The 14,113-nt window shown below is 36.5% G+C and overlaps 1 protein-coding gene across 2 annotated transcripts; it reads right to left on the reverse strand.

The window, feature by feature from the left end:
- Positions 1-740: 740 nt before the first annotated feature.
- On the reverse strand, positions 741-13,561 carry LOC118754613 (lachesin-like; the record flags this gene model as incomplete). Of its 2 annotated transcripts, none has more annotated exon segments than XM_036489503.1 (7): positions 741-889; positions 5,982-6,180; positions 6,310-6,438; positions 6,725-6,898; positions 10,633-10,840; positions 11,961-12,079; positions 12,189-13,561. In XM_036489503.1, coding segments are annotated over 7 exon segments (1,060 nt in total), but the record flags the coding sequence as incomplete, so codon positions are not given.
- Positions 13,562-14,113: the final 552 nt, after the last annotated feature.

Here is a 14,113-nt window from a genome sequence, read left to right on the forward strand (position 1 = left end):
TTTTAATTTTAATTTAAGTTTTAATTTTAATTTAAATTTAAATTTAAATTAAATTTAAATTTTAGTTTTAATTTTAATTTTAATTTTAATTTTAATTTCAATTTTAAATTTAAATTTAAATTTAAATTTAAATTTTAATTTTAATTTTAATTTTAATTTTAATTTTAATTTTAATTTTAAATTTAATTTAAATTTAAATTTAAATTTAAATTTAAATTTAAATTTAAATTTAAATTTTAGTTTTAATTTTAATTTTAATTTTTCTTTTTATTTTTTCTTTCAATTTTAACTTTAATTGTAAATTCTAATTCTAATCTCAATCTGTCGCTTTTTCATTTCATTGGACTTTCGAATCAGAGATCAACAATCGTGTCGCTTTTTCGTTACATCAATGCTTGCATATACCCCCAACCGAACGCAAAGTATCTTCACTTAAAATTCGTTTTTCATAAATACTTTTAGGACAGTCTTTAAAATTTATTGCTAAATTTCAGTATTCGCATCGGATTTAAAGGCAAATAGTGGGTTAAATATGCATGAAAAAAGAGTTAGTAAATAAGAGCCAGTGTCGGTTAACGATAGAGCGTATCCAGAAAAAGAAAATAATAATGATAATAAATGAATGTACATGTCATACAGTACCAAAGAGTCACCCACATTCGAGACTAATTTCCTATAAAACACATGTACATTGTTTTATGAAATCACCTTTACATACATATACATAGCATAACACTTACCGTATAGTCTTAGCGTACCCTCAGCACGTCCCAGTGAATTCGTGCTCACACAATGATATGTGCCAACATCAGATGGCGAGAACGAACGCACGATTAGCAGCATGACACCACGATAGCCATCACGTTTTTCCGTTATGCCATATTTGGGACTAGCAGTGAGAAATGTGGTAAATGTCGTTATTAGAAAAGTTTTCAGCCATAAAATGTTTTTAAAGATTTTGTGAACTTGTATACATACATATGTATGTATGCAAATCTTAAAAAAAATTCTTTCAGACCTCTTAATAGTACCTTGTTATATCGGTTATATTATTTTAAACATTTTAAAATTTCTAGCTCATATTTCGTTAATAAACCTAGGGTTCGAAATTTCAGACTTTGGCATCGAGCTCATGGCATCGATACTCTAAAACTATCAGGGAAAAAGTGTCGATACTACTCAGTATCGGACTCATTAAAATACGTTTTTTGCGATACTAAAATTGTTTTTTTTTCTTCAATCGAATATCGATGGCTGAGTGGAAGATCGACCTATCTCGGCTGCCAGTTCGAAAACGTTCTATCTCAAAAAACTTTTCAAGAACGCCCTATTTCGGAATTTTATTGAAAAACACCTTATCTCAAAATTCGGTTCAAAAATGCCCTATCGCACTTCAAAATGTATTGAAAATATGCTGATACAGGGCGTTTTTGAATCGGCAGCTGAGATAGGGCGTTTTTGAAACGAATTTTGAAATAGGACGTTCTTGAAAAGTTTTTTGAGATAGAATGTTTTCGAACTGGCTGCCGAGATAGGTCGATCTTCCACTCAGCCATCGATATCTAGTTATTTCCCTAAATTAAAACAGTAGAAATTTTAAATATTTGATTTTTATTTCATTGCAGAATTTACTTTCACGTTAGAAGTAATTTTAACGTTAAATGCACATACATGCATAAATATGCATATATGTATATATACTTCCACGAATTTTAAATTTTACTAAGCATTTTTGTTAACTTTTCGGGTATGCATTTTTGTAGCCTATTTAATTTTAGTACAAGAATGTGCAAGTTTGAATTAAAAGTCAACGGTAGTAGGCTACACCTACTTTATTTTTTAAGAATAAGGCCATTCAACTTTAACTTATTTGGTTTATGTTATGCAACAGACTACACGAAATTTGAGTTAATTTTAAGTGATGGACAAAATTGAATGATAGTAATCCATATAAGCAAAGAAAATTGGGTTGCCAATGGAAGAAAAAATTTAAATATTGGTTTTTTAAAAAGTATTCGATACTACGAGTACTTTTCAAAGTATCGACTAAAATCACCAAATAAGGTATCGAATATTAAAGTACTCATTTTTATACCCTCAATATCGATGCTTACTCAGTATCGGTAGTATCGTTCGAACCCTAAATAAACCATCATTAGCCCTGATCCAATACTTTCCGTGTAAAATCCTGTAAAAATGTCAAACAGCAAAATTACTCTCTGAAATGGGAGTAAAAAGTGAGTAACAACAAAAAGTACCAGAACAAAAAAAACATTTTTCCTATAAAAACGTCAACCATCTTGATTTTACCAGAAAAAAAAATTTCGGGTAAAATCTTGCAACTCCATTCTCTACACAACTCACCAAAAATCGTTCTCATTTACAGGATTTTGGAGGATTTTGGAGTACGGGATTCCTGTAACTTCCTGCAAGTTCGTGTAAAAACCTGTAAGTTCAAGGAGTACTGGATCAGAGCTATTACATATTAACTTAAAGTAAATCTCTCCACATTAATATAACGTTTGGTTCGGGAACACTTCCGTGAAGAACAAAATGCAAACAAAACTATCGGGAACGTTCTCAAGAAGAACATTATGGGAACAAAACTTTCGTGAATGTTTTCAATGAGAACAAAGGAATGGGGAACGTTCTGTTAGAAAACAAAACGAGAACAAATGTTTTGGGAATTTAATGTTAAGAATGAGAAAAGAAGTAGCACTGTCAACAAATAAAAACAAAAAATTGTCAAAAGCCAGCGAAAAGTCGAAGCTGCTTCAAACCTGAAATTTATTATACTAAAATTAGATGACCTACAAAACTGCATACTAAATGTTTCTGAAAAATCTGATTAAAAGGCTTGAAATTTACCAGACGCCATATTGAATCCGCCGTTTTGAATTTTGCAATTCTGACAGCGGATTCGTAATTAGCGGCCTCGAAAACCTCCTCGTACGAAATTTGCGAATCATTTGTTTAAAGCTTTGAATTTCGGTCGAAGCAGACGCACGCGTGTTGGGATGACAAATCGTTTCAGTCAGAACCTTGACTGTGTAATTCTAAGCCGAAGGACAGTTGGACCATTTCAACTTCCAGACCGTTAATTACCCTAATGATGGTGAACTTTTCATTTTTGGAACAATTTTTTATTTTCTGTTCGTGTCCTAAGTCTTTTGTTGACTTAATTTGCATAGTTATCTTTCAGTAATTTTTTAATTAATTGTAGTATTTAAACATTTCGAATAGCTCAGAGAATATTTGTTACCTTTCGTTCTCTGTCAGAAAGTTCCTGACACCAAATGGTTCTTCGAGAGAAAGTTCCTTAAACTTTTGTTCCCATTTGTTCTTTCAGAAATGTTCCCCAAATTATTATTTTCATTTTGTTCTCTCTGGGAACATTCCACAGGGATTTGTTCTTATATAATTCCCGTTGAGAGCGTTCTCGAAAGTTTTCTTCTCATTTCGGTTTGGGGTTATAAGCGTCCTTGGGAACAAAACTACGACAACCAACTTCATCTGAAGCAAGTATCACATAATTTGTCGTCACATCATAGTTTGTAAAAGCTTCTATACTTATATAAGCTTACGATTTCTTTTATTCCATGCTTTGGTATTATTAGCTAACATGATAATTTAACAGACTATAAATTTTGCGATCTAGTATCTAGCACTCTAGTGTAATTTTTTTACAAAATATCTACATACGTGTCAAGTTATAGCATAGCATAGTAAAAAATAATTGTATTGAACATATCACGTGGGAACATATCATATTAATTAATTAAAGTCACTCCGAAAGATCACTTGGAAATCGTGTGATTAAGTATAAATTACAAAAAATCCTGAGACACATTTTTATTAAATCACTCAATATGTGATCGACCTACTTACATCACGCGGTCATAAATATAAATGAAAAAATTAATGAAAAAAGGTAGATGAATTAAAACCGCGAGAATTAGGGCTGCCTTTTTATTTCATGGACTGTTTAAATTTATTTTGCGAATAAAATAAGACCGCAGTTACGAAATGAATTTTGTCCTACGGAACTATTTAATTTTTGTTCTTGGCCTAAATTCACTTTACAAAATGAATTAGACACGCGCAATCTAAAATAATTTTTTGACTGCGGCATTTGGCTATGATTCTCTGAGCCAAAGGTTACTTTAAGAGTTGAAAATTTTGTGATTTACTTGGGATTTATGTATCTGGGGTGTTTAGGCGACTAGTGCCTAAAGGTATGCTACACCCCAAGCAACTGGTACCAAACCGCAAGCATGGGCAAAAATTTCATGTTAGAAATTATTTATGCACATGCACTTCTCATCTGCCGCAGAAAAAAACCTACTAAAGTAGTTAATTGCTGGCACCCAAAATCATGCTCAACAATCCCGCTTGATGCATCAGGACTCCTCCGGAGTTGTCTCACGGGGCTCTGTATAGCTTTCAGTATACAGAGCTGGTACACGAGTTACCATTGGTCATAGCGCCTACTCAATTTTTGAACTTAAATACATAACCGATGCTGCAGCTGTAGCAAAAGATGCGGCTAGACTTAGAAGCACGTTGAGTCAGGATCCGGACTAGGTAGTATCTTGAGAGGCTTCTACTGTTTCCCTGATGATACGGTAAACTGCGCGGATATACTACTACTAATGGGTTTTTTCTCCACTCACAATCCTTCTAGAGATGACTGGATGAGAAGTAGAAGTATAATGGAAGCCCCGGTGTACTCTTATACAAAAGGGGCGAAGCTTTTCCGAGTAGAGGTAAATCCAATTAAGCAATTAGCTGTTTGACTGCTTATTTTCGCGACCTCGGTAAGGGAAGAAAATACTCTGATAGCCAAGTGGAAATCGGGGCTTGGACTAGCTCACGGTGCTCTCTAAGGTAGTCGGTTAATGCGTGACCTCTTTTTAGGCAGCGGATACCTTTAAATAATTGCGGACTGTTCTTAAACAGATAGGTATCGTAGCCGCTCAGTGAACGCTGGACGAAAACAGGAAAGTGCACAGTCTTTCTGGTGGGTGTTTGACAGAACACTATCAGATTAGGATTCACGCGGTGAGACTAAACATTACACTGGATTCTCACTGCAGCAGTCATTCAATGCTTCCTCCCTTAATCTGTCCAGCTTTTGCGAGACTTTTAAACTAGTCCTAAGGAGCTCTACGGAACTGACATCTGCCGCCTGCGAAACATCGTTCTTTTTGATGTGTAAACATCATAACTCTATGTATGGTTAAAATTTACGTTAACCCACCAGAAAATTTGTAACAGCTTCTTGTTTCTTTTAGAGCTATTTCGGGACCATTTTGGGGCTAATTGGCATCTAGTTTAGGTCCATTTGGGCACCTGTTCAGGATCATTTCGGGACTAGCTCGAGATCATTTCGGGGTCTGTTTGGAAACATTTCACGACTATTTCATGACTATTTGAGGGCCATTTTGGGAATAGTTCTGAATCATTCCGAGACTAAATCTCTACTAGTTCAGGACCATTTCGGGACTACTTCAGGACTAGTTTTTGGAATATTTTGAGACTAGCCTGGAATGATTTTGGGACTAATAAGATACGGTTTCGGACCGTTTAAACATTTGTTCGAGATCGTTTCCGGGCAACTTCACGACTATATCAAGCGCTTCTAGAGCTGTTTAGCACCATTTAAAGACCATTTCAGGACTAGTTTGGGATCTATTCGGGACCATTTCGGAGCTATTTCAGCACCATTCGAGGGCTAATTCTGAAAAATATGAGTCCAGTTCAGTACTATATCAGTACAAGTTCGGTAGTTTTAGCTCACATTGCATTGTCAGATGAAAATCTTCTTGATTACTGATAAACATACATACTTGTGAACATACTGACATACAAAATTACACATATCATCACATCACATCCTGCCATAAAATGAACACTATATCTATAGTTTTAAGCTAAATTAGTTAAATATTTGCTACAAGAAGCAACAAACAAATACCTACCCATCCAAAAGCATTTCCGGACCTGGCTGGCCCGATTCCAAATTCGAGCTTGAGATGCTAGCGAAACCGCTGGACGTACGCGCACCCTTTAGCCAATAGGAGACAGGCGATGGAGAAGCTTCGACATGACATTCCAGTTGTACATCCGAGCCGAGTGGAGTGCCCAGCAATTGGCTAGGAGCGCGTACCATGGGGGCAACTAGAGTAGAAAGCGAAATAAATGAAAACAAAAAAAAAAACAGCAAATGTAGTATCTATGTAAGTAAGAATGTCCCAAAGAAATATAATAAAGAACAATTAAATAAATTCTTAGCCAATTTCAACTCACATTGCACACTGAGAGAAACCCTTTTGCTAACCGCTGGTGGCACATCATTTGAAGCAATGCACAGATATGCGCCCATTTGTCGCCGCTCCAAGCGCACCAACTTCAGCGATGAGCCACTATAGGACTCCACTATGTAGTAGAAACAGAAAATTAAATAAAGAAAGGACACAAAATGTAACTTTGAAAAAATGCAAAGTGAAATAACCGTGATTGAAGAAGTTTCTCAGTTTTACATCGTGTGACCTGAATGATTTATTGACTTCAAAGTGTCTATAAATAATCGTTTATATACACACGTCTCGTATACGCTTAAACTCAGTACTCAGTACTGACTGTTTGTTGCTCGGTAGTGCCTGGCATACGGTACTCGTACTTGGCTATTGCTACTCTATCCTGCACTTCCCCATTGACTTACCTTTCATCAGTTCACGACTTCCCGTCTTGCGTATTAAAATCATTTCGCCATCTTCGCGACGCCAGATGACGCGCGGCATTGGATTGCCAGTCGCCTTGCAGGTCAATGTGGCATCCTCGCCCTCTTGCACAGCCAAATCAGCTGAGGACTCCTCGTTGATGATGTCAGGAGGAACTGTAAAGCGCAAATAAACAAACGAGGATGTACACACACATATACACAAACAGATATACATGGATATCATCAAAGCCACATAAAAATAACAGTGTACGAATATGTATGCATGCATATTAGGGTGGCCCAAAAATGTATGCGAAAAAGTAAAGTCGATATTTGAATGCTCTTATCCTCGAGAATTTTTCTGTATAAAAAAAAATTAAGCCGTGTCTTTTTTTGAAATTAAAAAATATCTAGAGATTGCCCAAAGCTTCGGTGTATATGGGAAAAATCTATTTTTGAAAATCAATATTTTTCTATGGGCAAACTGTCTCTTCAAAGAATAACACACAATTATTTATATAATCATTTTTTAATATAACCAAATTTTGATGAATCCTCCTATTGCATTTGGTGGTTTTGGGGAACCAATAAAAAATAACTAATGCTAAAAAATGGTTGAGTAACAGAGGTGCAAAAAATCGAAACTGACATCGATTTATCGATTTTTTTTAATTTTTGACACAACATCGATGCTGTGAAGAGAAATCGATTAAAATCGAAGAAAGTTCCTTTGCAAGTTGTAAAAGTGACGGCGAGTAGATCGTGCGCTATGGGTAAAATTAATATTATATTGGGTAATTTCAAAAATTTTCAAGACCGTGGTTAAGGTGGCTAAGCTAGGTCTTGGGGTACACATATATGATATCATAATTTTCCAAAAAATTTACTAAAAAAAAAATTTTTGTGCTAAAGAGCCATTGCATATATCAATTTTGAGTAATAGTAAATGGTCAAAAAATCCGAAAGTCCGGTACAAAAACACAAATAAATTCAAGGCCGTATTTTTGCTTTAATTGCTTTACTTTGACAATTTGCATGCAATTGCATTACGTAAGGTATAAACTTAATTTAAAATAAATGTACTTTGAGGTTAGTACTGAACACATGATTTCCATCATATCAAGTGGCTTAGGATGAAATTTTTTTATTTTGGTTAAAAATCTCGATCGATGTGGAACAGTCATAGGGGACAAGAGCACTAAAATTCCGTCTTCATTTTGTTTGGACCACCCTAATGTATATGCGTATGTTTGTACGAGTGACTGTATGTGCACAAAGTGACGTTGAAGGTTAAGTTGGTTGGAAAAAATTTCGAAGATTATACGTGACTTAAGCGCGTTGCAACAGTGAAGTGGCTGCTGACTGGTGGCTGTGATGTTGCTGACTTTTCATGGTGCACGAATTATTATGGCACTCGATTTTTCGCAGATAATTAAATAAAGCTGTCGTACTTTGAGTCGAGTTAAATGCTTCTTGCTGGCGTTTCGCCATTTTTTTGCAGAATCGGACAGCTTCATAATGAGCTTTGAATTGGTGAAGGAGAATTTAAAATTATTTTATTTATGTTGCTATGAAATTTACATTACAGGTAGTTAATTCATAATTTTATTGAGTGCTAAACTTTATTTTCAACTTCACTTGAATGAAAATTTTATGAGCAACTATCGGACGCGGGCTGAGTCGGAGGGATTAAAATGTGGAAAAATGTTAAATGAAATCTGGCTTCATTACTCGTAGTGTGCGAATATCTTAATTGTGAGTTTGACTCCCTTGCCAGAGTTTTGATAAAAAGCGGACCTAATTGCGGAGAATATTGCAGCTAAATACGCAGGTAAATTGATGTACATAGGGTAATTCACTTATGGAGTAGTATTTCACGCCAAGCGGGCAGGAGAAAAAGTAAATGTATTGGAGTTCGTTCATATTTTTGGTAATTGTAATTGTGCCGTGCAGAGTTGGGCATTGTTCGAATAAATTGTTATTTAGATAATTAATTGAATAAAATGTTTGCCATACGTAGCAATTACGAGTATGCTAATAACCTTCAATCACAAGTCTGTTAAGGTTTTGCGGATATCATCTCATCTAAGTAGGAAACTATGCATTTTAAATTTCATGTTTCAGGTGGACAATAGGCAAGTGGCAATTAATAATAATAATAGTAGATTGGCGCTTACAAATATGTATGTTAGTGTTTGGCCGAGCTTTTCCTCCGATTTGTGGCGTGCGCCTTGATGTTGTCACACAAAGGGGAGGGAGCTACAGTTTTACGCCGACTCTGAACGGCGATTGTATTTTTATGAGAAGCTGTTTTTCATGGCAGAAATACACTCGGAGGTTTTCCATTGCCAGCCGAGGGATGACCTCTGTTAAGAAAAACCCTTTTTTTCTATATTTTTTGCGATGTTGCTTTGACCAGGCATTGAACCCAGGCCCTGCGGAGTGGAAGCGCGCACTGCTTACCACTACACGATAGTGGCAATTTGACCTTTTCAAGGCTGCCATTAGAAACTCACTCTTTACAGAATATAATTTCAACACTTTTATAAAAATTTCATGGCGTTTTCTTTTTTACAAAAAAATGTTGGAAATATTTCGGAAGTTTTTGTTTTTTTAAGTATTGAGCAGTCGCTGATGGCTCTGCAAGAAAGTGGCTGTCGGGTGGTTGCCTATGCAGACGATATAGCAATGATAACAAAGTGAAAGTTTCTGGAGTCCTGTTTGAACTTATGTACGGTTACCTCAACTTGATTGAAAACTATCGTAGCGAAAGGAGCGCTGCCGATTTTTCTATATGGGGTACTTGTCTGGTGGAATGCAGTAGACACGAAAAACTTGCCATCAACCTGGAATTTAGGCTACCAGATCACCGCCGCGTGTTTAAAGCACCTTTTCTACACTCCCGATGATCTCGGGGTGGATATCAGTTAAGGGGCTTTGTGGTGAGTACGGAGCGTTTTTCCTTTAAGAAGCCTTATGTGTAATTAGGGCACCATAATGAACAGCTTAATCCGGCTAAGTGTGCCTCTATCTACGCAGGCGGTCCTCTTCCTAACCTATATGTGTGTATGATTCTCTTATATTTGCTTTGATCAATTCCAAAAAAGCTAAAATAATTGTTATTTGTTTCTAAAAATAATAAATATCAATAGCTTATTTAAAGTTAGCACTCGGTAGGTCTATGTCAGCCAGCCCTTGGTGAAAACCTGCGGCTAAGATATGTAAGGCAAAATTATCACAAATCGCTTCGTGGAAAGCCACATTCCGTTCCTTGGTACATACTTAAAAAATATATTTCAGTTTCGTTCAAAGTTGATGTAGCTGCTTTTACAGATATCGGAGGTAAATTGGGCATTATCAATGAACATTTCAAAACCATTCGCCTTTTTTTTATTAAGGAGCGCAGAGTAACTTAAATTAGCTTTTTATGCTCATTGCCGATGAGGGTACTTTGACTTTCAATACGGAATCATCGACCTTTTAGTTGTTACCTTGAAAAGGAACAATTTCCTAATGGGCCTGTAACAAAAGATTAGTTGCTGTCACAAAATGTATTCTCCCTTTCTAAATTTCGCCACCAGCCTTTTTCTTTTCGTCGCTATGCTCCTGATTTTTTAGTGATTTATTTTTTTATTATTTGCTTCAAGGTATGTTTCAAATATAAGTACATAAGGGATATTCACCGAATTGAGCAAATGACCTGACACTCGGGTAAAATAGCTGATTAGCTCCAAGCATCGTAAGTTTTCTAAGTTGTTGATTGAAGCTAATCAGCTCTTTTGCCGGAGTGCCGGATCACTTGCTCAATTTGGTGAATACCCCTTATCTACCTCCTTTGAGTGGCAGTCGCGGTTGAATGATGTCTGTTTAATTTACATGTGCATTAATATAAACTTTTTTTATCTTACCTTGCACATCTATGCAACCGATTTGCTTTTTCATAGGACTCGTATTAATTTGGCACATATAACAGCCACGATCACTTTCGCGTAATTTGCTGATCTTCAGTTTCCAGGTGTGCGAATCCTCGTGTATAACGCTGATTCGAGCATTGTGTGTCACAACGCGACCTTGGAGGGCGAGTACGGTTTGATCAGAGGCGCGTAACCAGCCGACCTGCGGAAAGATGGAGGCAAAGAATGAATCACAGAGCATAAAAAGGGAGAAATTCGAAGAAATATCAATAAGACAATCAGGAAGTTCCAATAACTGAGTCAATAATAGTAGTGGAAATGCTGACCGAAAGACACAAGCTCTACCTTCGAGTGGCATGATTATATATAAAACTGGAAGCCAAAGAGTATACCCAATTTTTATACTCCAAGGACACGTGAATCGACTTTTGCCCGAAAAAAATCCAGCCTTCTCTTTAGATGGTGGTATGCAGTGGAGGTATGATCAATAGCGTATTTTAAGCTGCGGTGGGAGTAGTTCAATTCGAGCTGGTGATACCCATTCAGGCCAGCCTTTGAAGCTTGTTAAGCTTAGTATGAGTGCGTTTTAAATCTGTTTCTTCCACCAGCCAGGCGCAGCTTTTGATGGAATGGCTTTAATTTTGTAAATCCGGATTACCACCCTTGATTTAATGTCCTAGTTTCCCGCGAAAGATTTCGGCAGGCACATATCAAGGCACCAGTCTTTTGAGTAGTCTTATAAATGTGTGTGGAGAGAGAGAATTGAGAAGATGTTACGGCACTTCGAGTGGTAGGGGTCAGAAAAACTTCTATGAAAGGTATTATGTTTTTACAGGTAGACATTGTAACTCGACCTATACCTACTATTATTAGTAAGGCCAAAAGTACAATACATTTTAATGTTGAATATTTTTTCTTAACAAAGCTTCTTACGCCGAAGCCCAGGTCTCATTGGTGCTAGCAAGATTTGCTTATATACCGGTATGGGCTTCCATTACCACAGACTCAAATATTAACTACCAAGTCAGCGATACTCTATATTTTGGTCGTATTGCCGACTTCCAGTTTCGACCGGATAAAAAAGCACACTTTTTGTCGGAAACTTTTTTCTAGAACGGACTTGCTGTCAAGAGAATGCACAAGCGGTATGTTTCGCCCACCTTCGGTCGTAACCTGAAGTCGGTACGACCAAGAAATAGAGCATTCCCAATTTGGTAATTCATAGTTTTGCGTTTTCAAATAAAAAATATTTTTCACCATTTTAGAAGGGGACATGCAGTATAACCATACCGGTTACCTTTTCATTTCGTTTGACAACTTACCTTATTTTTACCCAAATTCCGCACCGAACACGCCAGTATTGCTTCACGCCCCGCTGGATATGTAACATTATTGATGGTGCCTAAAAATTCCGGATCTGGATCGAGCTGTGAGTTCGGCTCTGTAATGTAAGTGTAAACTGAAATTGAGCAGTAGCTCATATTACTAAAGGCTTCTTTTCCCAAAGGGTTTTTAATATGAGAGCGAGATTAGAAGATTTTTTCACTTACCATGCAAGTTCTGTGATGATGAGTTGGGACATTTGGTCGCCATGAATAGGAATACGACGAGTAGCGGCTTAATTTGTTGCATTTTTGTTGTTGTCGCTTATGAAGTTTTGCTTAAACTAAGTTTTAGCTGGTTTGGGAGATTTTATTGAGTCTTTGAAGCTTTTTGAGTTTTATGTGAGCTTCGTTGAGCTTTTTACGAGCATTCAGTTAGATATTAGTGAGCGTTCAGAGCTTTTAAGTAAGCTTTTTGGGCTTTGTTTGGCTTTTTGGCGATTCGTTGAGCTTTTTGTTTTAACTCTTGTCTAGCTTTATTGTAGTTTAATTGGTATTTATTAATTACGTTATCAATAGTGGGTTGATTAGCGTGGTTGAATGAAGTGCTTTGTTTGTTTTCAAGTGGAAACTTTGATCACAGTTATTTTTACTTCAATAATTTTTGCTTGTTTTTTTTGCGTCTTTGAATTCTTAGTTATCAAAATGACGCTAATTACATTTGCTTATGGCAAAGTATGCTTTTGGAAATGTTGAAAAGCAGATCGTTGCCTGTTTGATAAAGCTTTTTCGCTTTTTCACGTGTTTGCATTCTGTATTTACAAAGACCAGTAATATTTTTCAAAGCTCTTTTAAAAGCTTGCTTTGTGCCTTTTGATTTTTAATTACGCGCTTTTGTAATGCATTTATTTTCGCCCCCCGCTCATTCGATACAACCACTTCGGTTTTTGTAGTGCTTCTGCTTATTTCCGCTACTTCTTGATCTACTTTTATGTAAGTTCTGCTTTTTGCTTCCCTTTTCCTTTACCTTCTGTTACTGCCATCACTCGCTCCTCCAACTTGTTTGATTTATGCTCCTGCTTTTGTTTGACACTTTTGCAACTTATAACAGCGGCAACATTTTTATTATTATTCAAGTAGTTTATTGAAGCGCAAAGAAAAGCCGCAAAGAACCTGTAAAGGTGCAGAGCGAAGAAAGAAGCGTTGAATAAATTGAGCAATGCTATGTAGTACTACCATGTACATATAAGTATGTATGTAAAAGTATCGAGCCAAGAGGTGCTTAAGTTTGTATTTTTTCCAATTTCCTATTTTATGCCTCTTCTGCGCCCGTTTACCCAAGTGTTATGGCTCAGCCTGCAAGCTATGCTGTGTGTACTATGTGCGTGTGTGTATAAGTGCAACTCTCTCGTGTACGCCAGCTTTGAATGGTAAGCAATTTTAAGCTGACCGCAGCCAACTTAATGAACTTAAATTAAAAACCTTTGTGTGTTTAAGTTTGTGTGAAAGGGTGTTTTCGCTGGCGCGTTTGTTGTATGTGTTTAAATTGTGGAAAAGTGTGTTAAAGTAGCAGAAGGAAGGAAGCAAAATTGTGTTGAGAAGCTGCTAAAGCGGAAAAAATAGAAAAGTTGCATATTTTTTATTTTTTTGAAATGCCAACGGCAGGCAAGTGGTTTTGCGCCTAAGGCAACAACCGTCAAAATATCAGTAATCAACAGCAACAGTTGCAGGGAAACGGAAATAAATTAAAATCAGGAAGGAAGTTTGCTTTATTCGGCTAAAGTAATACCATTCACATGGTAGCTGTCAGTGGTTAACACAATTTGCGAAAGTTACAGAAAAATGACTATGGCAGGGGCTGGGGGAGGTTGCCAATAAGGCAGTGACAATCAGAGAGAGCCTTGGCTTTTTGCGCGTTCGTAAAAAATCTATAAAAAGCTCGTCCCGGGAAATATATTTTGGCCGTGACTGTATCAGAGAGAGGATCTTTCACCACTCCTATAGTGTCTAGTAGTTGACTCCCTTTTAAAGGAAATGTAAAACCTAAATCACGTCCAAGATCATGCTAACGATAGTTTTTTTCGAGTCTTAATAAACTTAAGGTGCTTTGCTTGAGGTTTATGTTAACCTCATTCAGTTTTATATGAACTTTG

The sequence above is a fragment of the Rhagoletis pomonella genome, unplaced genomic scaffold, assembly GCF_013731165.1.
Source record: "Rhagoletis pomonella isolate Grant_MI unplaced genomic scaffold, Rhpom_1.0 Rhpom_scaffold_04232, whole genome shotgun sequence".
NCBI lineage: Eukaryota > Metazoa > Arthropoda > Insecta > Diptera > Tephritidae > Rhagoletis > Rhagoletis pomonella.